Raw genomic sequence first — 26186 nt, 5'->3', positions numbered from 1 at the left:
TGGGAGAGGAAGAAGCAGGCTCCCAGCAGAGCCGGGAGCCCGATGTGGGGCTCAATCCCAATCAGGCCCCGAGGAAGACGCTTAATGACTGAGCCACCCAGGCGCCCCTCCACTGGTAAGTTTTAACCTCAATAAGATTCTTTCCCGAAATAGAATAAATTAAAAGGATAAAAAAATATGATAAAAATGGGGGCCACTGGGAGCCTGCTTCTTCCTCTCCCACTCCCCCTGCTTGTGTTCCCTCTCTCGCTGGCTGTCTCTCTGCCAAATAAATAAATAAAATCTTAAAAAAAAAAAAACACGTTTGGTGGAAACACATACAACCAAGCAAATCAATGTTATTTAGCATAAAGGCGGTGACAAAAAATACAAGCAGGATACAGAACAGCAAATTATTAATTCAAACTAATAAGATCAGAGAAAGCCTCATAGAAAAAAATAAATAGCTGTTCATGGATCAAAGAATAATAATTAACCTTATGTAGCAAATACTATATATACCAAAATCTATTCCGTTGATACATATATTAATTCTCATTTTCTTAGATGATGAAAATGAGAGACAAAAAGGTTTAAGTTAAACATAATAATAACTATCATTTATTGAATACTTACAACATACCAAGCACTGTGCTAAACACTAAAAAGGAACAAAATGGAATTAAGGCTCTTAATTTAAAAAAAAAAAAATTGTGAGAGAAGGCAGCTTTCTCATTTTGTACCTCCACTGGTAAGTTTTTTAAGATTTTATTTATTTATTTGACAGAGAGAGAGACAGCCAGCGAGAGAGGGAACACAAGCAGGGGGAATGGGAGAGGAAGAAGCAGGCTCCCAGCAGAGCCGGGAGCCCGATGTGGGGCTCAATCCCAATCAGGCCCCGAGGAAGACGCTTAATGACTGAGCCACCCAGGCGCCCCTCCACTGGTAAGTTTTAACCTCAATAAGATTCTTTCCCGAAATAGAATAAATTAAAAGGATAAAAAAATATGATAAAAATGGGGGCCACTGGGAGCCTGCTTCTTCCTCTCCCACTCCCCCTGCTTGTGTTCCCTCTCTCGCTGGCTGTCTCTCTCTCTGTCAAATAAATGAATAAAGTCTTTAAAAAAAAATGGTAAAAGAAAAAGGATTCATTTAATTACCCATACCCTACAGTCATAATGTTTTAAATTTAAACAAAAGTTTGCTTTGTCCAATTTTCTCAACAGCATTAACTGATTTATTCAACAAATAATCTATGAATTATCTACTCTGTATAAGACAAACTAAGGACAATTGTTTTCCTCCACTTCCTACCAAAATTCCTCTAAAACGCATTCATTCATTCTAGAAGAGAGAAAACAGATGGGATTATTTTGGGGATCAAGCCAGTGCAGAAAAACTGCAGTCTTGAACAAACATGCACACACCCACAAGAAGGCTACACCCATGGAGAAGACATTCCTGCCAGCAGAGCCTGGAGAAGTACCAAACCTGGAAACAACAACGAAGAGAGAGCACAAGCGGTCTGTAGGATTAAAATTGGATGATTATAAATAAATAGAGAAATAAATAAATAAACCAAATAAATAAATGAAATTAGGATGATTAAAAGATGTATATGGAACAGCCAACCCAAACCTCTTACTCCATTCCTTTACACAAAAATATCAGCAATAGTGTTGGTTTCTAGCTAAAACCATGTTTGTTTCTCTTAATTTAACAATCTACCCTGAAAGCATTAGAGAATCTTCATACTCCCTAACAAAACCTTCCTTATTTGGACATAGGCTGAGGGAGAGGAGGGCGCAGTTCTTTTCCTGCATTTCACCCATGGACCCTAAAGTGAGGCCCAACAATTGATACTGTGCTCAAGAATCATTAAAAAAAAATTTTTTTTTAAGGAAAAGCAAAAGCACAAGAAAAAAGGATGAAAATAAACAACTGACCTGAAGGAAACACAGCTATTTCTGGGAATAGAAGATAAATGTTTAAAATTTGTAAGTGAGGGGCGCCTGGGTGGCACAGCGGTTAAGCGTCTGCCTTCGGCTCAGGGCGTGATCCCGGCATTATGGGATCGAGCCCCACATCAGGCTCTTCCGCTATGAGCCTGCTTCTTCCTCTCCCACTCCCCCTGCTTGTGTTCCATCTCTCGCTGGCTGTCTCTCTCTCTCGAATAAATAAATAAAATAAATAAATAAAATAAAATAAAATAAAATAAAATAAAATAAAATAAAATAAAATAAAATAAAATAAAATAAAATTTGTAAGTGATATCCTAAAAGAAATTCATGAAGGCACTGCATCATTAAAAAAAGAGCACCTGCAGGCGTGCCTAGGTGGCTCAGTCAGTTAAATGTCTGACTCTTGGTTTTCACCCAGATCATGATCTTGGGGTCTTGGGATCGAGTCCTGCTTCAGGCACTGCACTCAGCAGGGAGTCTGCCTGAGATTCTCTCTCTCTCTCCCTCTGCCTCTCCTCCTGCTCATATGCGCGTGCGCACACACTCTCTCTCCCTAAAATAAATAAATCTTAAAAAAAAAAAAGACCAACTGCAGTACACCTGAAACAAATATAACCATTTGTTAACTACAATGGAATTAAAAAAAAAAAGAGCAGCTGGGAACTATGGGAATAGAAGAAAAAACTAACGTTTTCTGAGGTCTGAAAAAAGAAATTAAAAAGGAGAACTGATAATCAAGAAAATGGCCATCTTGGATAGATCCTCCATATTACTTAATTTTTTTTTTCTTTTTGTCCTTTTTCTCAATTTGGAAGAATCTCTCTAAATAGAATTCCAAGTAGAACAGAGAAAATGGCGAGAGAAATAATAGAAGAAAATTTCCCAGAAGTGAGCAAACAGAACTCATGGACTGCCATGAAGGACACATGAGAAAGGATCCACACCTAGAAACTCTCATAAAATATCATAAAACCAATGATAAAGAAAAAGAGTCTAATAAAATCTTCCACATAAAAAAGCATATCACTTTGGAAAAAAGAGAACCAGACTGGCATTAGGCTTCTCATCAAATAAACCAAAGGCTAAGAGGCAAAGGAGAAATGTCTTTCAACTCTTGAGCAAAACAAAATGATTTTGAACTATGAATTACATTCCCAATTAATTGAGAGGGCAATATAATTGTATTTTCAGATATATGAAGCCTCTGAAAATTAAATTACCTGCTTTTTATCCTTTCTGAAAATACTATTTGAAATTAGTTATACTTCAACGACATGGAGAAAAAAAATCTGAAATAAAGGAGGACATGGAATAACACAAAACAGTAGTCTTGACCCAGATGACTGATAAGTGAAACCCCAGAATATAGATATGCTACAGACTTGGAAAGCAACCAATATATATTAGAAGAAAATGTTTGAGAGCTCAATGTTTCTTCAAGACCAAAATTAATTCATTTTAGCAAACAGAGCAGTATTATTAGGAAGATAATAGGACACTTTAAGTGGCAGGGGATTAATACACTTACATTACCTTCTCTGCAGTTTCAATTACACCTCTGGGTTTTTTAAGTGAATAGTACTTGCATAATTATAATATTTAAACAGTTTGTAGGTTTTCAATATTTAAGAATCAACCCATCAACAAAGCACAGAAGATGAGAATAAAGTCACAGAATGTAGATATTATAAACATGTAGTAACAGTAGATTGCAGAAGTAGTGAAAATGATAATAAAAGCTAACACATATTACATACTTAATATATAGGAGGCATTATGCTAAAAAAAAACAAAAAACAAAAAAAAACCCACCTTACATGTAATAATTCATTGATAACAAAACGATAGCACTGTGGCCAAAAGGATGGGTTCAGGAGCCAGACTGCTTGTAGTCTGATATCCAGTCCCATTGCTTACCAGTGTGATGGCCTTTGGCAATTTGCTATATTTCATTAATACATTTATCTCATTTTATGACTTCTGAAATTGAGAGGAGTCTCATACTCACTGGCATGTCATAAGTTTAACTGGAAGCAGTTACTTTCTTAGCAGTACAGAAAAATAATAGTGAGCTTTAAAAGAGATGGCAAAAGGGGATTGTTATAGTTTAAAAGAGACTAAGACAACTGAATGCAAGGCATGACTTTGATTGGACACTGAAAGGGAAAAAAGGTAAATAAATTGTAAAAATTGAAATTACTGGTATTTTTCCAAGGTGCAAGAGTAGTATACGTCTTGGGTTATATAGGAGCCTCCTTTTCTTAGTCACTGACTTTTTTCAATGTCCAGGCCAGTGGTCCTGTACAAGATGCCACATTTGGGATTTGATTACTTTCTTAGGTTTGGCAAGAATACAACATACGTATTGCTGTACACCATTGTTGTGGTATACCTTGGTTTTAAAAATTCATTCTTGTAGAAAATTCTTTGCAAAAACTTAAAAATATAAAGCATGGGATTAAAAAAAAGAATAATGCTAGCCTGGTTTGAAATCAAATGTCCACTCTCCTTTTTTCCCCCTGTACCTAAGAAACAAATACAATATTCACATGTGCACCTGTATATTTGCTGGCATTCTGTCACCTGTGTTTGTGTTATATTTTAACCAAAAATGTCTGAAGGCCAAAAGCTTTTCTTTTCCTTTATTTTTCCCAAAATGTGCATCCCAGTTCTCTTATATCTTCTTTCTTATTACTGCAGAGTAAATTATATTCAAAGGAGGAATTGGAGGGGAAAAAATCAGTAGTGGAAATGAAAAGAAAAGGACAATTATGTTCTTAGGCAGCCTCTAGAGTAATTAGTGCTGCACAACCTCAGACTGCACACCAGCTGTTCAGTTGAGCAAAGAGCTTTGTTTTTACTGGTTTTGCCCTTTCTATGTCTAAATGAGAAACAATAAAGAGATTTTGGGGGGCGCCTGGGTGGCGCAGTCATTAAGCGTCTGCCTTCGGCTCAGGGCGTGATCCCGGCGTTATGGGATCGAGCCCCACATCAGGCTCCTCCGCTATGAGCCTGCTTCTTCCTCTCCCACTCCCCCTGCTTGTGTTCCTTCTCTCACTGGCTGTCTCTATCTCTGTCGAATAAATAAATAACATCTTTAAAAAAAAAAGAGAGAGATTTTGGGTAACTTTTAACTCAAAGCCCAACTGTTTGGTTCTCATTTGTGATTCATAAAAATTTGGATACTTTTTTGCTCCATACTTTATAGAGTGTGGCATAAATATATTAACTTTACGTGTATGTGAATTATATTAGAATATTGTTTTAACTTGTATCTCAGTTTCCTCATCAGTAAAATGGGGAAAACAGTAAAACCTACCTTTTGGGTTATTATGTGGGCTGAATCAATTAAATAAGTTTATATCTATTAATTGCTTAAAACAGTGCTTAGACACAATAACTGTACATGAATAAAATAAAGAAACTGAATCATTTTTAGTTCTTACATTTTACCATTTGTTATTTTCTCCATTTGAAGGATAAGAAAACTGAGGTCTAAAGAGGTTAAGTAACATTCCCAACGTCAGACATGTGGTTAGGTGGTAGAGCTGGGATCAGAATCTGACTGGCCTAACGCCTAAGCCTCTGCTCCTAATCACCTCACTATTCAGTTGCACAGTTTGTATATAATTATTTATTCAGCCATAGCCTTATTGTTGGAAAATCAGATATCCAGAGGGTTTTTTTTTTTTTTTTGCCACTACAGATATGAAACAATGAATATCTTTGTACCTACATTCTTATGTATCACGGCAAATCCAAAAAGTAAAATCACTAGGCCAAAGGTTTACACATTTTTAATTTTAACAGAAATTATTAATTTTAAAACATTTATTAAAGCAGGTCTATCTTTCCCTTTTATAGTATCTGGATTTCCTATCTTACTAAAAAATGTGATCTCTACTCCAGTTACACAAATATTCTCCTAATCTCTTCATATAGATAGACAGATATATATTTAACTCATTTACAATTTAGTTTTTGTGTATTTTATGAAGAGGAGATCTAGTTGGTTTTCTTGCAAATGGATAGCAAATTATACTAGCAGCATTTATTAATTAAAACATCCTTTTCCCACCAGGGTGAAATGTCACCCTTGTCACATTTTAAACTTATGTCATTCCCAAGCTCCCTTCCTGTACTCAAACCAAATTACTTTTGATCTCAATAAATCTTGGGCTCATGTTTTTTCATCCACTTAAAATAGGCCTTTCCCAGCTCTGTAAATCCAAATCCTACCATCTGTTAAGGTCCAATACAAATGCCAGGACTACTTCAGTGGTTTCTACCCTTCCTTCCTCTCATCCCTCACCAGAGGTAATCACCCCCTCCTTTGAATGTCCACAATACTTTATCTGTACAGTACTTCTCTAACAACACTTCTCACTCAATTTTAATATAATTAGTTACGTATGAGTCCTACCTTCCTTTCTAGGTGGTAATGTTTTGATGGACTTGATCTATATCTACATCATTTTTATAGCACCCTTAGTACTTAGGACAGTGCCTTCAAACCATATTTGTTAGATGAATAACTACACAACTACACAACTTTCTTGATCCCTCCCCAGGATCTGAGTTCTGCAACAAAAATTGCTCCATTAAGACTAACTCCCTTATATGCAGAAAAGGGTAGCTTTGCCAAACAAAGGGGAATTTTTCCATAATCAATGAATCAGAAAGTTAAAATAACTGAAATTTAAAATTGCATATACTGTACTGTGTTTATATGACAAAAAGTAAAAGCTTATTAAATGAAGTAGTGTTGACTTTTTTCAAAATAACAATTTCTAGGCAACGATGGGTTTAATACTGATTCAGAACAATCTTCTACATATCTATATCCAAATCCTCTATGATGATAACCAATGTGCATAATAATAACATGAGTACAAGGTAAGATTAAATGTCTTATGAATCATCAAAAATACAATACAAACAGGACCATCTATATTATAAGCAAAGTAGGTATTCATTATATTGCCAATTTTTTTGGGGTGCTAGAAAGGTCCCCGGCTTGTCCCTAAATATCTTCTCAATCAGTGAGCTATCACCTAAAAACTTATCATGAATATTCACGGTTTTCATTTAAGAGTCTAAACCAGTGGTTCTCAACCATGGGCCATTTTGCCTGCCAAGGGACATTCGGCAGTATCTGCAGACATTTTTGGTTGTCACTACTGAATGGGGAGGGACTGTTACTAGCATTTAGTGGACACAAGCCAAGAATACTACTAAATATCATACAATGCCCAACACAGCCCCTCACAACATAGGATCATCTGGCCCAAATGTCAATAGTGCCAAGGCTGAGAAACTCTGGACTACAATCTGCTAAAATGCAAAAACATATTGTTTTCGATTTAATGTATAACTTAGCAAGCCCTCCACTTCAATCCAATCCAGTCAAGCCTTTTTTCCCTTAACTCGTCCTCCACGCTGCCAAATCCAGTGGTTACGACCTTATCCTCAACTTATTACAACCCCTCAGCAGCATTTATTTGACTCAGCTAGTTGATTAATCCCTCTTTAAAACACTTCTTTCCCTTGACTTTCTTCACATCTCAGTTCACTGATTTTCTTTCTGTGTTAATGGGCACACCTTCCAGGCCATTTTGTTAACTCTTCAATGCTGTTCAGTGTTTAATGTTGCAATGACCCTTTTCTTCCCTGAGTTATCCTCATTTGTATTCCAGAGATGTCCTCAGCCAAAATGAAGGCTTTAACCTGCATGTTAACCTTTCACATAACCTCTATATGCTGATAACAATGGTATTTATAGCTCCAGCCCTGACCTCCCCACTGAGCTTCAGACTTACCTAGCCAACTTGTTAGCTCCACTTGGATGTCAATCTCTATAACTTAACATGTCCAAAACAGACCTCTTGATCCATAAATTATTGTTATTGCAATCAAAACACGTACTCAGTAAAATGTTAGCAACTGAGGAATCTGGGTTCAATTCCTGCAACTTTTACGTAAATCTGAAATTATTTCAAAATAAAAAGTAGAACAAACAAAAACACAGGGTTACCACCAGTCCACATTCTGTTCTTCCCTCTTTCCATAAACTGCACCACCAGTTCCTCATAAAAAATATCTAGACACCATCAAGTCATCTTTGAAAGAACATGCCACATCTAATCCACCAGCAAGTTCAAGATGCTCTACTGAAAAATGTATTCCAAAGCAGGCCACTTCTCTCCATTCTCCATTGCTACAGGCTTCCTAACTGGTCTCCCTGCTGCCACCCTTGCCTCCTATATTAGTTTCCTATGGCTGCCAAAACAAATTAATACAAACCAGACAGATTAAGACAACAGAAATGTACTGTTTCACAGTTCTAGGGGTTAAGTCTGAAATTAAGGCGTCAGCAGGGTGATGATCTCTCTGAAATCCCTTGGGAAGGATCTTCCTTACCTCTTCCTAACTGGTGGTGGTTGCTGGCAATCTTCAGTGTTCCCTAGCTTGCAGATGCATACTCCAATCTCTCCCTCCATCTTCACATAGTATGCTCTCTGTATGTCTTGTCTGTGTCCATACTAGGACCCACCCTAATTCAATATGACCTCATCTTAACTTGATTACATCTGCAAAGACCCTATTTCCAAATAAATTCACACTCACTAGGGTCCAGGGGTTAGGACTTCAACATATCCTTTGGGGAACACAATTTAGCCCATAACATCCCCTATAGCCAATTTTCCACACAACAGCCATAATGGTCTTCACGAATATGCATCAGGCCTTATTACTCTCCTGCCTGAAGGACTGGTCCAGCTGGCCTCTTCCCGCCTCTCAAACGTCATTTCCTACCACATCCCTCTTACACTCTAGCCACACAGGCCTTCCTTCTGTCCCTCAAACACACCACACTCATCCCTGCCGCAGGACCTCTGCCTAGAAATTTTGGTGTGACTTCTTTGTCACCATTTCAAGTCACTACTCCAGTGTTACTTCCTCACAGAAGTTTACTCTTAACATCTACCTAAGCAGCACATATCAGAGGTATTCTCTTTCATACAACCCAAGTTTCTAAACAGCATTTGTCAGTACCAAAAAGTATCTTATTTGTAATTTAAGTACCCCACTTATTTGAACATAAGTCAGATTTATTGAGCCAGACTCCATTATTATAGCCCCAGAGACTAAACCAGCTCCTTACAAGTATTTGTCATTTTTATTTACTCAAATATGGCGTTTTCTTTCATGACATAAGGATTTCCTATTTTACTCACAAAGATTAACTATACCCCTAAATTTTCTTGTATTTTTTCTCTTTTTTGTGTGTGATTCATTTAAATCTTTAATCCATTTGGAATTAATCGTTGCATACTTGAGAAACAGGGGTCACATCAGATGATTCCAATGCAAAAAGTCTGCAATAACTCTGGCCTATTAGATAAAGCTCAAACACTTCCGCAGAACATATGCAACCTTCCCTGACCTGACTGCCTCTGTTCCTCCATGGTACCAATCTCCTGCTGATGATTCCATCCTATCTTGTCCTCTGACTCCACCAAAAAGTCCTAATGGATCATCAAGAAGAATTATGCTTGAAATGCACTTCTCAATCTGCCTGAACTCCTGTAAATCCTTAAAACCCCAGTTCGAATGTCACCTCTCTTGGAAAGACTTTACTGTCCAACCCTAGAGTTCCTCGCTTCCTTCTTTGTATCTCCATTTTACACCCCTCTACTCTATAATATACAGTACCTGCTTCATAATATATATAAAGTATTTAGACTAGGGCCTAGTACACAATAAATGCTAAATAATGTTAACTACTATTTTATTACCACAATAGGTTGCAATTATTTGTGTAATCTCCCTTTCTAGACCAAGAGGGACAAAGGGCAGAGACCCACTTATTTGCCATTTTACCAAACCCACTGGTCTTGCGCATATTAAGCACTAGTAAGTACTATACAAATATAATAAACAACACCTCAATTCTGGACCCCGAAGTAATTTCCTTTGAAACTGTGGATTCCTTATATTTTTAAAAAAGGAAACTTTTAAGATGAAAAATAAGTCTGCCCTTCCTGCTTTTTATTTGGTTCAAATTCGAGGAGTTAGGGGAGAGTCCAGCTTTACGCACATCCAGAAAGACGATTCTAGATGCTCTATGGCTACCATCGTACATCCCATTATACTGGAAATGAAAACAATGGCATTTTTTAAAAGAGAGAAGGGGAATTTAAAATTTTTCGTCTTATTTTGAACGCAGTCAGACGTGTCTTAACCTCAGGTGAGTTCATAACCTCACATTCTCCTGGCCCTGAACCTCACATAAGGAATTTACCAGCTTCCCTGATAAAAAAACAACCCAATATGTCAACTCTGGGATGAAGGAGAAGCCGCACGGGTGAAAACGTAGGCCTGTGATGTCTAGCTGCCCTCTCCACGAGGAGTCTCCTTCCATACCAACCTCAGAGAATCACAGCGTTCTTACACTGGGGTACGACAGGATTCCTCAGCTCGGGTATCCCCTAAGCTAGCGCTACAGAGACCGAGCAAATCGCCCTGTGTTAAGTCAATGGCTGCAAGAAACGGAGATGACCACAACCCACAGGAGAAGAGGCGGAGAGAAGCTTAAAGCGGGAAAGACGAAGTGTACAGATGCTACGTGCGGAAAAAAGGAGAAAGAAAAGCAGCTGGAGGGTAGCTAAGTCAAACACCGCCACTTCTCATTTTTCATCGCCACCTCGAATTCTGACATCTAATGACTACACCCGCCGGTTCACGCTCTTCCCGCTCCAGTGCGGGCCAAGCCGCCGCCCACCCGCTGGAGAGCCGCGCGGTGGCAGGAAGGAGCGGCCGCCACCTCCCGGACTCACCGACTCTCGGTACCGTCACTTCTGCGCAGAAAGGCCTGGTTTGAGCCCAGGTCTTCCGAGTCAGCTCCCGGGAGGCCGCGACGTTCGATTCCTCCCCTCCCCCCAGCTCGAGACTGCCGACCTGCGTCCCGGCTTCCGTAGGCGGACGGCTTGATGGCCCCGGATGTTGATATGCCGCCTGCCCCGGAAACGGTGGCGGGAGGCCCAAGGGGGCGGAGGTGGCGTTGCCCGGCTCTCCGGAAGGAGACGTGGCGGCGGTTGGGCCCCGGGCTGCCTGGGTGCTTAGTAGTCCCGCCGCCTCCTCCTCCTCCTCCCCCTCCTCTCCTGTATGGGCAGAGGAGGTTGTGTTGGCGGCTGGAGAAATCGGCAGCGGAGGATGGAGGAAGGAGGAGGCGGCGCGCGTAGTCTGGTCCCAGGCGGGCCGGTGTTACTGGTCCTCTGCGGCCTCCTAGAGGCGTCCGGCGGCGGCCGAGCGCTCCCCCAGCTCAGCGATGACATCCCTTTCCGAGTCAACTGGCCCGGCACCGAGTTCTCTCTGGTCAGTGCCCTCGCGAGTCCTGTAGCCATCTCTCTCCCTCCTAGCACTAGGGTTTGCCCCCTTCCCTCGGTACCTGCGTTTTTCTCCTCCAGAACCACCTCTGCAGGGGGATGCCTGCTTCCCTAATCCAAACGTTCATTTACTTTGCATTCATTCATTCATACAGCAAGTGTTTAGCGAACACATTATGTGGTTGTGCCATCCATGCTAAGCATAGAGGATCCAGCGGTCACCTGCTCTTCCCCTTTTAAATCTGTCTCATTAGACCTTGCTTACCAACACTCCCACCCCGTGGAAGAAGCTTTCTTAGAATCACGTCAGGCACAGGTATTTTATCTTCTCTTAGAAAGTCAGCTGCAGTTCTTCCTCCACCAGCCGCTTTCTCTCTTTCAGTATTACCACCCTACCCACACAACCGGTGGTACTGCAGATATGAGTTCCTTCTCTCCTACTAGTTATTTCTGTCTTGTATACACACACGTGCATATGTACAGACTCACAGCTCTTCCTCCAAAGTTGTTGCATAGAGAATTATTTGGTCTTTGAGATGTTAATGACATTCTATTCAGAATAACCTTTACAGTGCTGATGCATTAATGACTGTTATTTAGGCATGAGATTCTGTGATCAGTTTTCTTAGAGTGATGAACATTTTTATAACTTCACAGTAATGAAAATTTGCGGTCCTCCTGTCTTTGGGGAGTACTCTGCTGAAAAGTCTTCCTACCACTGTAGGCCAATAAAACACTTAACATGCTTACCGTGTAGTAATTAATTTATTTATTTCAAATTGAAGTCTTGGAAAATACAAAAGCTTTTTAAAAATTCTTATTCCAGTTACCTGCAGTCATTCCATTTGGGATGACTGTTTTGTTCTATTACCATATTGTTCTATTACTACTTCATTGAAACAAGAGCAAGTGATAGCATGATGTCAAAGCAAGATTTACCAGGGTAACAGACATTATGGTTACCACAACAGCTTTCTTTTTACAAATATTAGTTTTTGCAAATATTTCACTCTTGTTTGTTTCTCCACCCCTCTTTTCAGTTCTCCTATTCTGGTAGTTCAGTGGTTCTCAACATTAAGTAAATATTTCTCTGAGAAGCCAGGTTTATCTTTGTATTAATGCCATGAAGTATTGTTATATTAAAATATTTAGAGGGTGCCTGCGTGGCTCAGTTGGTTAAGCGTCTTCCTTCAGCTGGAATCAAGCCCCTGGCTCCCTGCTCTGTTTCTCCTTCTCCCTCTGCTCCTCCCCACTGCTCGTCTCTCTCTCTCTCAAATAAATAAATAAAATCTTTTTTAAAAAATTAAAATAAAATACTTATGTAAAAGTTTTTTATAAGTGAGATATAACTTTAGCAGTCTTGAAGTGAGAATAATTTAGTCCAACCTGTGTTACCGTTTCAAAAGACCACACAGAATAAACATGAGAAGTGTTACAGAATGTTCTGGTCATTAAAGTATTTTACTCTTGCACCTGTCGAGGTTTGTTTTTTTTTTAAGATTTTATTTACTTATTTGAGAGAGAGGCGCAGAGAGCACAAGCAGGGAGAGGGGCATATAGGCAGAGAGACAAGCAGACTCTCCGCTGAGTGGGGAGCCCAACTTGGGGCTCGATCCCAGGACCCCAAGATCTTGACCTGAGCTGAAGTCGGACACGTAACAGACTGAACCACCCAGGCGCCCTGTTTGTTTGTTTGTTTTTTATTTAAAAATCATATGCTGATATGCAGCCCTGAAAACTTCCTGACTCATAAGTCGATAACTAAAACTGGCCTTTTTAGAGGTTACTACCAAATTGTTATTCTATTTTCTTTCTGGCACTGGTGTTTGCTGGCTAAAAAGAGTTTATGGAAGATCTGTCTTAAGTGTATCCTGTACCAACCTTTCACATACCTGTCAATTTAATTTTAATTTTTAATTCTCTTTGGCAGTGTAACATAATCTAAGATGGGCACATCTGAAGATTTTTTTTTTCTTTTTTTTTAAGTTATTTTGAAGGACGCCAGGGTGGCTCAGTCAGTTAAGTGTCTGCCTTCGGCTCAGGTGATGATCTCAGGGCCTGGGATTGAACCCTACATCCATATCAGGCTCCTTGCTCAGCAGGGAGCCTGCTGATTCCTCTGCCTGCTGCTCCCCCTGCTTGTGTGCCCTCTCTCTCTTTCTCTCTGACAAATAAATAAATAAAATCTTTTAAAAATTTTTTTTAAAGTTATCTTGAGGAAAATCTAGAGATTTTTCTGTGAGTTGGCAAAAGTTGTCTGTGGCCCTCATGAAAAATAAACTGTAAGAGTCTTTATCATTGGCTTTTGGATTTTTTTTTTAGTGCCTTTTAATCTTAAGGCTTCCCTTCCCTACTTTATGTAATTGACACTACAGCCCTCCTCACCTGGCACTGTCACTTTCTTTTACGGGCCAGTTGGTTGGACATATATAACTAAGCAGCTGTATGAACTAGGATAAGGGCCTTTATCTCTCCACTATCTGAAATTGGAAGAGACTATATTGGAAGATGTGAAATTTTTTCTTTTTTTTTTGGTGTAAAATTCTGTGCTTTAAATTATCTCCCCATTCAGATATATCAAAACAAAATATAATCTTCTTGCTTTCAAATTTACTTAGAAAAGTTATTAAGCACAAAAACTATTTTTTTAATGTTTATGTTAATTAATGACTATGATATTCTTTGTTTACTGGTTTTAGCATTCAGTTTTTTTGTGTGTATATATTTTTCTTCTGAAATACCATCTCTGTGTCATTAAACTATTCAACCATTCATTATTTCACAGAGTTCACAGATTTCACCGAAGTAAAACCACAGAATAAGTCCAGTTTTCTCTTTACTTCCTTTGGAAATGTATTCCCACTCAAAAACTTCCCACAGGGTTACTGGGATAGCTCAGTCAATTAAGCCTCCGAGTCTTGATCTCAGTTCAGGTCTTGATCTCAGGGTCATGAGTTCAGGCCCTGTGTTGGGCTCTAAGCCTACTTTAAAACAAACAAACAAACGAAAACAACTTATCCCAAACACTATGCTTGGGAAGAATGGTAACCAACTCCATAGTTCCAAGCATTTTTTTTTTTTTCCAAGCATGTTTATATATACTGGGAAGTTGTACCACTGAGTTTATTTTACAGCTTTTCTCTTGTCTCTCATCCTCTATCTTAATTCTTCCAGACTCTTGTCAAACATTAGCAATCTCTCCCCTGCCAACATATTTTTTAAGTTCCTTAACCTTAAAGTACCATACCCCCTTGGATTAGTTTCATTATATTAAGATCTCATTTTTTATCAAATCACTAATAGGACCTCTTACATTGAAAATACATTAAGGTATTATATGGAACAACTTTTTTACACTATCTGCAATTCTGTACAGTCAGAATTTATTATAGTTCATGTTCCTAAAGAACTGTTTTACTAAATCAAAAGGAAACATTTTTAGTAGCAGATCAAAAAAGTTTTTTTAACTTAGAAAATGAGAAAAGGTTAACTTTTTCCCAGTAATTTCTGTTATGAAAAAGGGTAAAGTTTGTTAAAATTTTTACTTTGTGATCCCAATAAGTGACTCACTATTTCAGCAGTTTTCAGATAGAGGAATTGTTACTTGATCTGTTTTATTGAAGAGGAAAGCAACCCTTCCAAAACTAATGAAAGACAAATCTTTGCATCTTCAAATAAGCGATGGCTTTTATTTCTTATTACCCCTTACCTAGACCTTAAAATAGTAGACAGTATAGCCAGGGCACAGGGGTGCAAAAGCACCTGGGTCTGGGGATTCCAAACAGACAAGGTTCAGCCACTCTGAGCTGACAAAACCCGAACGCAGAGAAATGGATGGTGGTGAAACAGGAAAGGATTTAATTTCAGTGAGGTCGGCACCCAGAAGACAGCAGACTGGCAGCTCAAAGACTTGTCTCCAAGGTGCTGAAAATACTTCCAGGTTTATATAGGAAAAATATGGGGCAAAGGTGGGTTAAGTATGTTCAGGGAGGCATTGAAGGTAAAAATCAAACCTTATCTTGGAGTCAGGCTTGGGGGAGTGTCTTTGCTGGCTCAGGCAGTCCTTTTTGCTTGAGGGGGTAGTTTTGGTTCCATCTGGGGATGCTTTGCCCTGCAGGATCTTCTGGTCTGAACCAAGAGACAAGGTGGAAGGAAGAACCCAGCTAGAAAGTTTGAGGTCAAAATGGAGGTAGCCGAAGTCCTTTTCCAGGAGGAATGAATTTCTTACCATATAAACATAAAGCCCCAAGAGTGGTTTTTATTACACAGAAAGGATTGTCTTTCTTTGCTGTGGTTCCAAGTAAGCAATTACTTTTCCATTGTTGGCACTATGGTGAATGTTTCAGTAAATAAGTCAATGTTGCTGTGGAATTCAATTCCGAACATTAGAGTTACGGGTACTTTACAAATAGAGGTAAATACACTTAAGTCATATGCTACTGGTTGCCTTCACTACAATACAGGAATGATTTGACAGGACTTCAGGCCAGCCATTGGTAAGCAAATGTGAGTCATGCTTTGAACAACTCTGCATACATTCTGCATATATCTGAAAAACGTCAAAAGGCACTATAAATGTTATGTCTTATAGCAGTTTGTTGGCACAACTAAATAAATGTTTCTAAGGTTCCCTTTTTCATTAATTTGGTTTTGCAGCTCTCACTTTCAAATCTCTCTGGTTCCCCTCTTCACTTAAAATGGTCTTTTAAGTAAGAATCCTTCGTCATAATCCAGGAGCCTATATAGTAATCTGAAAAAATGTAAACAAAAGCTGATTCAAATATGTTAAAACCGTTAAGAGCACACAGAATATGGAACCAGTCTGCTTGGGTTCATCTCTGTACTGTGCTACTTACTGGCTGTGTTACCTTGTACAAAAAAATTTTTTTAAGATTTTATATATTTATTCGAAAGAGAGAGAGAGTGAGCAAGAGAGAGAGAACACAAGCAGGGGGAGCAGCAGAGGCAGAGGGAAAAGCAGGCTCCTTGCTGAGCAGGTACCCTGATGAGGGGCTCGATCCAAGGACCCTGGGATCATGACCTGAGCTGAAGGCAGACCCTTAGCTGACTGAGCCACCCAGGCACCCCACCTTGTACAAATTATTTAAGCTCTGGGTTTCAATTTCCTTTTCTGAAGATGGCTAGAATGTTTGTCTTGAAGATCGTTGAGTTAAAAAATGTTAAGGACTTAAAACTGCAATACAGTTAATACAGCTTGTATTTACTACTATTTTTGGTTTTGTTTTATTGTCGTGGAAAAACACTGCCCTAATTTGCATTTGTGTGTAAGATGACATTGGATCAAATAGTACTTGTTTTATTATGGTTATGAGTCCTTCTTGTTAAATTGAGAAAAGAACAGTTACTTAGTAAGAGTGGTTCTTTCCTCATGAGGGATAGCCAAATAGTATAGTGGTTTCACATATCACAAGATGAGAAGTTAGGAGTTGAATTACCACAGAACATATATCATAGAACATGAAAACCTCTGTCTTAGTAGTTAGTGACACATCTGCTATCACAAAGCAAAGACTTCTTTTTAGTTAAATAATAGGAGTAATATTAAATGAAATGTTCATTTGAATTATGTTGATTCATATTTGGTTTGTGAATTTGTTTGGTTTTATATTGTAGAAAGCTTTAAAGATAGTTTTGTTGATACGTACCAGGAATTGGCAAACTATACCTTTGGGTTGGCCAACCACCTATTTTTGTAAATAAAGTTTTTTCAGGGCACAGCCATACCTGTTCATTTTCCTATCCCTATACAATGCCTTACTACAATGAGTAGTTGAGTAGTTGCAACAGAGATCGTATGGCCCACAAAGCCTAAAATATTTACTACCTGGCCCTTTACAGAAAGAGTTTGCTGACCCAGGATGTATACTAAAAAAAAAAAAAAGTTAAGTCAACAGAGAGGATCCTTAGGGATTTTCTTTTTCTTTTTACTCTTTTTAAAGATTTTATTTATTTGAGAGAGAAAGCATAAGCCAGGGAGAGAGGCAGACGGAGAGGGAGAAGGAGAAGTAGACTCCTCACTGAGCAGGAAGCCCGATGTGGGTCTCCATCCCAGGACCCTAGGATCGTGACTTGAGCCGAAGGCAGACGCTTAACCGATTGAGCCACTCAGGCACCCTGAGGGATTTTGCTTTTGTAAGTCATTTATCCAAATATGAAAAATAATGCACTATTATTATGTTCAAGTATCCAATGCAATAGAATTGAGAGTACATCTGTAAAGTGCAATAGATTCTCACATATAGGTGGTAATTGTTAGTAGGAGTAATAAGTATTCAGTAATGGTGTATCTATGAACGTTCATTGCCTCTTAATGCTTTTTTTTTTTTTTTGGAAGATTTATTTATTATTTGAGAGAGAGAATGGGGGGGCGGGGGAGCAGAGGGAGAGGAAGAGAAACCCATGCAGACCGAGCTGAGCATGGAGCCCTTTGCAGGGCTCGATCTCACCACCCTGAGCCGAAATCAAGAGTCAGACGCTTAACCCACCGTGCCACCCAGGTGGCCCCACCTCTTAACGCTTTTTAATCCCTATTTTAACTTCAGTCTGTTTTATTACTTTTTTCTTTATATTCCAAATTTCATTTGTGTTCATTTTTTTCCTGTTATAACACCAGGATAAAGTTTGTCATCCTCATTTTGATCTTAATACGTAGAATCTTTTCCCCTGCCTTGGAAATATGTTTAAAAATCCTCTGTTGACATGATGAATTACTTTGACCTAAGACTGTAATTTATTCACTATAATACAACTTAACCAAAAAAAAAATGTATATTTTTTGTTCTATTTCTAGCCTACAACTGGAGTTTTGTATAAAGAAGATAATTATGTCATCATGACAACTACACATAAAGAAAAATATAAATGCATTCTGCCCCTTGTGACAAGTGGGGATGAGGTAACTTTTTATAAATATATCAATAATCCCTGTCACCAAAAATATGTATTTAAAACATTACAAACACATACTTTAAAATAAAACTGAATGACAAGTTTCTCAGTAACACTGTTTATCATAAAAGTAGTAATCACTATTATTCTTGAATTCTTTTATTTTACAGTTCAACTTGGAAAATTAGCAACTAGTTATTCATGGTTTTAATGAAAATTGAATTCCACACTGGCTTTCTTTTATAGAAATGAGGGTTTTGAAACAGGATATAATTTTTAAATGTATATGTGACTTTTTTTTATAAAGAAGTTCTAATAATAAATCTATAGGTACCTATGCTTTTTCCCTACCTTAGCTCATGCCCATTTCTTTGTCCGGAAATGCCCTAACTGCCTCTTATCCATCCTTCAAGGCAATGACTTCTTTCAAGATGAAACAGGAGAGTCAGCATGGTAAAATGAAAAGGACACCAGCCTAGGAGCCAGGAGGCTGAGGTATAGGCTACAGTTAGCTGTGGAACCTTGAACAAATTTGAAACTCCATTCTTCCACTCAATAAATTTATTGAGCTAATTATATAATACTTTCACAGTCTGTAAGATGGAAATATTGCAGACTCAGTGAGTGCTTTCTTAGGTTTTGTTCAGATTTGAAATCTGTGAAAGACAGCTCTCTTTCATTTTGTTTTAAACCTTCTTAAGACACAAATACACATGTGCGCGATCGTACGCATATGCATGTGGCATTCAAATCTGAAATGTAAAAATATATAGGAAACGGGGATGTACCTTAAAACTTTTCCGTACTTCTATAAGATTCAACTATTCTGAGGCTATCATAGTTTGAATTTGTTCAGATGCAAGTATTTAAAACTTCTGAAATAGGTTTATAAGAATTGTTCAGTAAACTGATACTCAAACCATTTTTTAAGAGAAGAAAGAATGGAAGAATATTCTATGGCTCCATATTTTATACTTCAATTCTTTTGAAAGAAGTGGCAAACCATAGGATCTTTTTAAAAGTTTTGACTTTTTTCCCCTTTTATTTCCAAGCATTTGTGATTTGAACAGTGAGTTAATACCCAGACAGCAGAGTTGGGTGAAGTTCTAGAATAATTGTAAGTATTAAATCCTAGTTCTTTCATAGGAAGAAGAAAAGGATTATAAAGGCCCTAATCCAAGAGAGCTGTTGGAGCCACTATTCAAACAAAGCAGTTGTTCCTACAGAGTATGTATTTTATGTTCTCTTAATAAGTAGAAAATAAATTTCCAATAGCCAGTAGACCCTTGAAAATAATTCTGCATTTCTTTTTACTGTATTATGTTGTATCAGATTTTAAGTTAATTGTAAATCAAAGCTATTGCTTAACAGTATTTTGCTCATTTAAATTCCTATATAGTAGATGCAGCAAACACCCAGTAACACCAGTTTCAAATAATATCACTTCCCAAATTGTTCTGAATGTTTTTCAGATCAAAAGAAAGTTTCCTTATATACAATTTTAATTAAAAATGCTAATTGTTATTTTTTAGATGTATAAAATGGTCCCTAAGCCAGGTGGTTACTACAGATCCCAAGTGTAGTCTAGACCTATTTTCTTCACAGAATTTTCACAAACAGCTAATTAGTGAAAACAGTGACTAGGCTTCAGAAATTTCATATTTTTCTGAGGCATAATAATGTTTCATGAACGCTTACTCTAAATCTTGAGGGAAATCTACTCAACTACATAAAATATCAAAAAGTAATTCAGTTGAGTTACATGGCTTTTGTATGTTTAAATACATCCTTTTTTCTTAGATTGAGTCTTACTGGACTTATGAAGTATGTCACGGAAAACACATTCGACAATACCATGAAGAGAAAGAAAGTGGTCAGGTCTGTTTTTCTTCAAAATACAAAGTATGGAGTATGGAACATTATAAAATGAGAACTTTAATAATGAGTTTGATGATTTTAAAGTTGTATTCTTGGTATTTGCAAGATACTTACTATATTTTTATTTTATTCCAATACAGAAAGTAAATATTCACGAGTACTACCTTGGGAATATGTTGGCCAAGAACCTTCTATCTGAAAAAGGTTTGTTTCTACGGAGTGATTTGATAGTAATGCTGGAATTTGGTTGAAAGTATATGTTCAAATTAGAATTTAAAAGATCTTACAGGAGACTGTATGCATTTTAAAACACTAACATAAATTTCTGAACAATCCCTTGGAAAATTTTTTCAAAGAGATCTTTTCATTATTTGCTGTGTCAACAAACTGGGTATTAACTCACTGCTTTTTGTCTACATATTAATAAATTTTTAAAAATCTGGTAAGATAACAGGTTAGTGTTATATTTATATAGTGTTAATGTTAGTATTTTGCTTGCTGTAAGCATAGTTGTTATACATGGAAGTGGAAATGTAGATGTGTCCCTAAAATTGTGACATATTTTTGTTAATCCATGTTATTCACAGTCAACTAATTTAAGATTAAAATTCTCACTGATATAAAAATACTTCAGAAGAAAATTGTTGTGGCCAGTTTTATGCCTTAAATAGAGTATTTCTCAGGTAAAGATATAAGGATTAAATTTGACTGTCCTTTCAAACAAAACCATTTCAAGATAACTAGCTAAAAGTAGTAAGATAAAAATTATATGTATGTTTGGATCTCCTTTAGAAAGAAATTTAAAATTACAAAGTTGATTAAAAACTTATTCATTTGTATCTTATATATAAGTCCCTGGTCATTCTTTACGCCTACCTTACATAGGTAATATCTTATTATTCCACAGATCAAGAGGCAGATGAAAAGGAAAAATCAAAAGAGGCAAGTGACAAGTGTTGATTTTTTTCACTTTTAACATCTATTATTAGTGAGGCATGAATTTATACTACTTAAATGACAGAATTTAGTCATGTGTTCTTTCTCTGTCTATCAAATACCTCAAAGGATTGGGTGAAAGAAAATTTGCAGTATGTTAGGTTTTTCTGAGAAAAGTTACACTGTGATACTTTTATTTACTTTTAGGATCATAGAAAAATTAAGGAACTTACCAAAGATGTGTCTGGGAAAGTTTTCGTAATGGCAGTATATCACTTCCGGGCTTAGCAAAGTTTCCCTCCGTTTAACATTGGAAACAATTATAAATAAGAGCTTTTGCTTTTTCCCCTGGTGTGGTGCCTATCTCCCATGGGTAAAACAGAGAAACTACATATGTAAATAACAAGCTCCCAGACTGCAAGCATCTTCAAAGCAGGGACTGTCTTTTATCTCTTTACCCCACAGTGCAAAGCAGAGTGCCAGATATTATGTAGGCACTTCATAAGTGTGTACTGAATGTGAATTCATAATTGATGATTGAAAAATAGGATTGTTTAAAAAGAATGATTCCTTAGGGTACCTAATCACAATTTTGAAATGCCCCTGTAGTTCAAGGAATGCTTTCTGAATCTTAAGAACTCCCATAGAGTTAAATAACCTGTTGATAGAGGATATTTTTGTAAGTGGTTTCATATCATAATGATAATTTTATTAGAGGAAAAGTGAAATGGCAAAAGGCCTTAAAAGGGATGACTGTAACTTAAAAGGGTGTCTTTGGGGGGAATTGATAAGCTAAGCATAGACACACATAGCATTGCTATTTTAAAAGATTTTAATTTTACAGACTACCTTTGAGATAAAATATTTATTTACTGTGGCTCTGGAGGATAGCAAGATGGAATTCAAAGTGTGAAATGATAAAGGAAGAGGAAGAAAAGGGTAAGGGAAGAAAACTAACATTTACTGAGCCTCAATTTATAAGCCAGATACTGTGCCAGGCATGTAACAAAAGGTAATGCTTAATTTTCCCCACAACCTCTGAGTATATATTATTATTTTCCTTTTACAAATGACAAAAACTGAAATTTGGTCAAAGTCAGAAAGCCAGTAATTTTCTAATTCTAGATACTAGCATGAAAATAACATACAAGAAACCTCAAAATATTTTTCCCTGGAAACATTTGTTTCTTGCCTGTTTAGACATGGCGCTGACAGGGTACCAAAGTGATACAAGATGAGCTCCCTGCCTCCAAAGAGCTTGCTTGGAGATATTATTAACAATATTTTTTAGAGCCCTTACACTAGATTTTTCTTTGGTTTATATAGATAAAATATGGGAGCTAGTTCCTTAATAATCCTTGTCTTCTGAGGTGATCTATTTTATTCCCTTGGTCCGTGAAAATTTCTTCGTTTGTCCTCTGCTGGCCTTGAATAGATTTATATAGGAGTTTATGTTGAAGAGTATGGCTCTTAATATTAACGACAGAGTAAGCAGATTAATGAATGAGTACAGTATTAAGATTCCTGTTCTAGAAGATAGTGTTTTACTATGTAGCCCTGCTTTTTGACAAATCAGACTTCAAACTCTAGAATCTAAAGTATAACACAGCCATTCAGTGAGAATTTAGTATAGAAAATTCTGACTAGTCCAATATAGTAAGTTCCTGTATTTTATCTTAATCTCTTTCTTTAGAACTGTTAGAAATAATTCATATTAAGAGGTTATATCCTTTTGTATAAATGCACGCTTACTTAACATCTTAATTTTAGCACCAAATAAAAATTTTCCTTTTTTGCTATATAAAACTAGCTCTGAATATAAGTTTTTGCTCAAATAAGAATTTAGGAATCAAAAGAATGTTAGAGGAAGAATTTATAGAAAATACGGAAATTTTACCTTTATAAAGGTTGGTTTGTAAATAAAATGTAGTTTTCTTCTTTTAAGAAAAAGTGTTTCTCCCATCCTCAACCCCACCTCCATTTCTAATGGGAAGTCTGTCTTATACTCTTTTTTTTTAAGATTCCCACTAAAAATATTGAAGGTCAGATGACACCCTACTATCCTGTGGGAATGGGAAATGGTACACCTTGTAGTTTGAAACAGAACCGGCCCAGATCAAGTACGGTGATGTACATATGTCATCCTGAATCTAAGCATGAAATTCTTTCAGTAGCTGAAGTTACAACTTGTGAATATGAAGTTGTTATTTTGACACCACTCTTGTGCAATCATCCTAAATATAGGTAGGATGTGGATTTAATATTTTAAACATGAAATGCACACATACTTTATAGTGTCATATGCTTAGCTTTAATGCTTTGTTCTTACTGAATAGATTCAGAGCGTCCCCTGTGAATGACATATTTTGCCAGTCACTGCCAGGATCACCATTTAAACCCCTCACCCTGAGACAATTGGAACAGCAGGAAGAAATACTAAGGGTGCCTTTCAGGAGAAATAAAGAGGTATGAGAATTTTCTCAGTGCTTCCTTTTCTAAATTTCAGAGCATATATCAGTATTTTAATCATTCCTGTAACATAGTAGTAGTACTTTATTTTTCTGACTCAAAATTTTAAGTTCCAATTTTTTAACCGATTTTAATTATTTTCCTTATTCTTATACTTCTCAGAAACTATTTTATCATTCTCTTACTCTCGTGATTTCATATTTTAAAGTTTGACATCCTATTAATTGTAGTTAAGTTGAATTTTTAGCTAGTCGACTGGCCTTCCCAGCTGAGCCCCTTGAAAAAATAGACTACAACTCATCTTCTAATGCTTTATTTCTTCTTTAGCCCATCGCTCTGTGTCATGAAACCATAATTCTTCAGAAACTTCTTATTCAGGTCAACAGCAGTCTTTTGGTTCTATGTCCAGTTCACTGGACATATGCATAACTTGATCTTAGCACATAAAACACTGAATATATGAAGCTTGAACTTTCTCTCCTGCCTTTACTTGAAGTCATTCTCTCTGGTTCTCTGTTCTCCTCTCCTGTGTATTAGGTCTTTGTTTCCTTCCTGCCCCTGAAAATGTTGACGTTCCCCACAGTTCTAGCCATAGTTGCCTTCTGTCTGTAGTGTGTATGGTCTCAAGTGAGCTCATCCAGGCCCATTCTGTCAACTTCCATTAATATGCCCATGAGTTCCAAATACACATCTTCAACGTTGACCTTTCCCCTGAACTCAAACCACAGTCACAATAGTTAACATGGATGAATATTAACAGCTGTTATCTAATACAACAACCCACAAGATATACTATTACCGTCCTCCTTAACAGGTTAGGAAATTGAGGTTCAGAGAAAGGAAGTGACAGGTGATGAATTAAAGATGAAAATCAGAAGTCTGGTTCTGGAGCCTGTCCTCTTAACCACGTCTCTTTGCTGCTTCTCCTTTTCCATGTGCTATCTTCCCTTTTCCTCTGCTCATTGGACATAACCATGTACATTTTCAGTACTCTCAAATTCATCTCTCTCACGCTGACCTTTTCCTAATCTTCCCTATTTTTTTAATTTTGATTTATTATTTATTTTTAAGTAACCTCCACACCCATCGTGGAGCTTGAACTCAAAATCCCAGGATCAAGAGTCGCATGCTCCCTACTGAGCCAGCCAGGCGCCCCTTCCCCATTGTTTTTAAGGCAGTGTTACTTCCTTTGTAAATGAAAGAGGACTTCTAATGAATTACCCCGGAAGAGATCAATGTTTCCTCTTTTTTGGTCTTGTATTTTACTCAGTCCTCCATTATAGCACTTACATGGCTAAAACTGATTCGTTTTCCTGGGATTCTTATATTAAGATCAAGGGAGAATACCCTATGCTTTATTACTTTGAGGTTTCCAGCTCCTTGAGGTCTACTGTCGGTACTTAGTAATGGTTTAATTAACCAGTAACTGACATTTAGCTGCAAAGCCTGCTTCTTCTCCCCTTTCTCTAGAGTACTTCTGGCAAAAGTATTGTCGGACTCTTTGTGGCTGTTGTGAACACTGCCGTTCTGATAGGAAGAAAAAATTATCTTATTAATCTGCATTTGATTTAAAGTGCTCAATTAAAAGATTGGACATGGATTTCTCTTCCGGTCTTTTCCCTGATAGTGATTTAAATACTGACAGGTACTTAAAAGTCAGCTCAATCAAAATGCTTCCCAAATCCCAACTTTCATTACTCTTCAGAGAAGAAATGGCAGCTTACTTTTCTCTAATTAATGTGTTTAATCTGCCATTTGAGAAAAATTATTTTTAAAAAGCTACAGATGATAACACTTAAAATACTCAGGACCTTTAGAATACATGTTGTAGATGAAAACCTTAGGTAATACTGTAGGGTGAATAGTTACTTAAAATGATATTTTTCTCAGAATCCTTTCTTTTATAAATCTAGTTTATTACACATAACTTTTTTTTAAAAATTGATTTGTCGTATGGTTTGCCTTTTAAATGTGAAATAAGCTTAACCATAAAGATAATGAGTTTTTTTTCTGTTTTAAACAAATACAAATCTGGCTATCAGAATTTTGTTTTGATATTATTCCTGTTACTTTTGTTTCGTTTTGTTTGACATGAAATGGTTTATTAAGGGGACTTAGAACTGAAGCCTCTTGGGCTATGGCAAATAGTACGACAAATTGATCTCCACAGCCCCACCTACAAGAACTGCTTTTATAGCCCTAAAGGTTGGGAGTACACACTAGGGAACCACCCAGGAGAATGTTTAGGAATAGGTGTGGTTACAGAAACTATTTGCTAGATAACCCACTAAATAAAGTCTTAGTGAGGCTTTAAAAAAAAAAAAAAAGAATAGGTGTGAGTCATAGTCACTTCTCCAGCATATCAAGGATGTTGTGCCCCAAGGGTGTACTTAAGGGTGGAGTTGTACAAAAGGACGGAATGGTGGGGCGTGCTGTCCTCTAGAAGGCTTTAAAGTAACAGAGGGGTCATCGTGGCAGATTGGTCCAAGATGATATTAGTCTAGCTGTCACACACTACCCCTCAAATCCAACCCTTAGAGTCTCATATGCCCACCTCTTCCATGATGTTCCCTGAGCCATCAGAGAAGGGCTTTTTGCAGTAGGGGCTCTTTGGCAAATGTTCAAGTTAAATGTATAAACCACAGCAGCTGTACAGGTCTGCATT

The 26186-nt window shown here is 37.3% G+C and overlaps 2 protein-coding genes across 3 annotated transcripts in view; one reads left to right on the top strand and one right to left on the bottom strand.

Annotated features, from left to right (window-relative positions):
• The window catches only part of ASB3 (ankyrin repeat and SOCS box containing 3), a 101803-nt gene extending 90836 nt beyond the window's left edge, over positions 1–10967 (bottom strand). Inside the window, exon 1 of the mRNA XM_008699857.2 lies at positions 10781–10967. The gene's annotated coding sequence lies outside the window, so the exon portion shown is untranslated. The remainder of the gene's footprint in view (positions 1–10780) is intronic.
• A 12-nt stretch (positions 10968–10979) lies between these two features.
• ERLEC1 (endoplasmic reticulum lectin 1) overlaps positions 10980–26186 on the top strand; it is a 32851-nt gene continuing 17644 nt past the window's right edge. Inside the window, exons 1-8 of one of the 2 annotated variants that reach the window (XM_040623490.1) lie at positions 10980–11318; positions 18141–18245; positions 19385–19465; positions 20039–20116; positions 20257–20320; positions 21024–21058; positions 23073–23296; positions 23389–23518. In XM_040623490.1, coding sequence (XP_040479424.1) covers positions 11109–11318; positions 18141–18245; positions 19385–19465; positions 20039–20116; positions 20257–20320; positions 21024–21058; positions 23073–23296; positions 23389–23518 — 927 coding nt within the window. In that variant the 5' untranslated portion in view covers positions 10980–11108. The remainder of the gene's footprint in view (positions 11319–18140; positions 18246–19384; positions 19466–20038; positions 20117–20256; positions 20321–21023; positions 21059–23072; positions 23297–23388; positions 23519–26186) is intronic. The other variant, XM_008699859.2, reaches the window with a different exon arrangement.

Source organism: Ursus maritimus, unplaced genomic scaffold (genome assembly GCF_017311325.1).
Source record: "Ursus maritimus isolate PB19 unplaced genomic scaffold, ASM1731132v1 scaffold_6, whole genome shotgun sequence".
NCBI lineage: Eukaryota > Metazoa > Chordata > Mammalia > Carnivora > Ursidae > Ursus > Ursus maritimus.
Note: the sequence above shows the minus strand (reverse complement) of the source record. Positions and strands in the feature narration are given on the sequence as shown.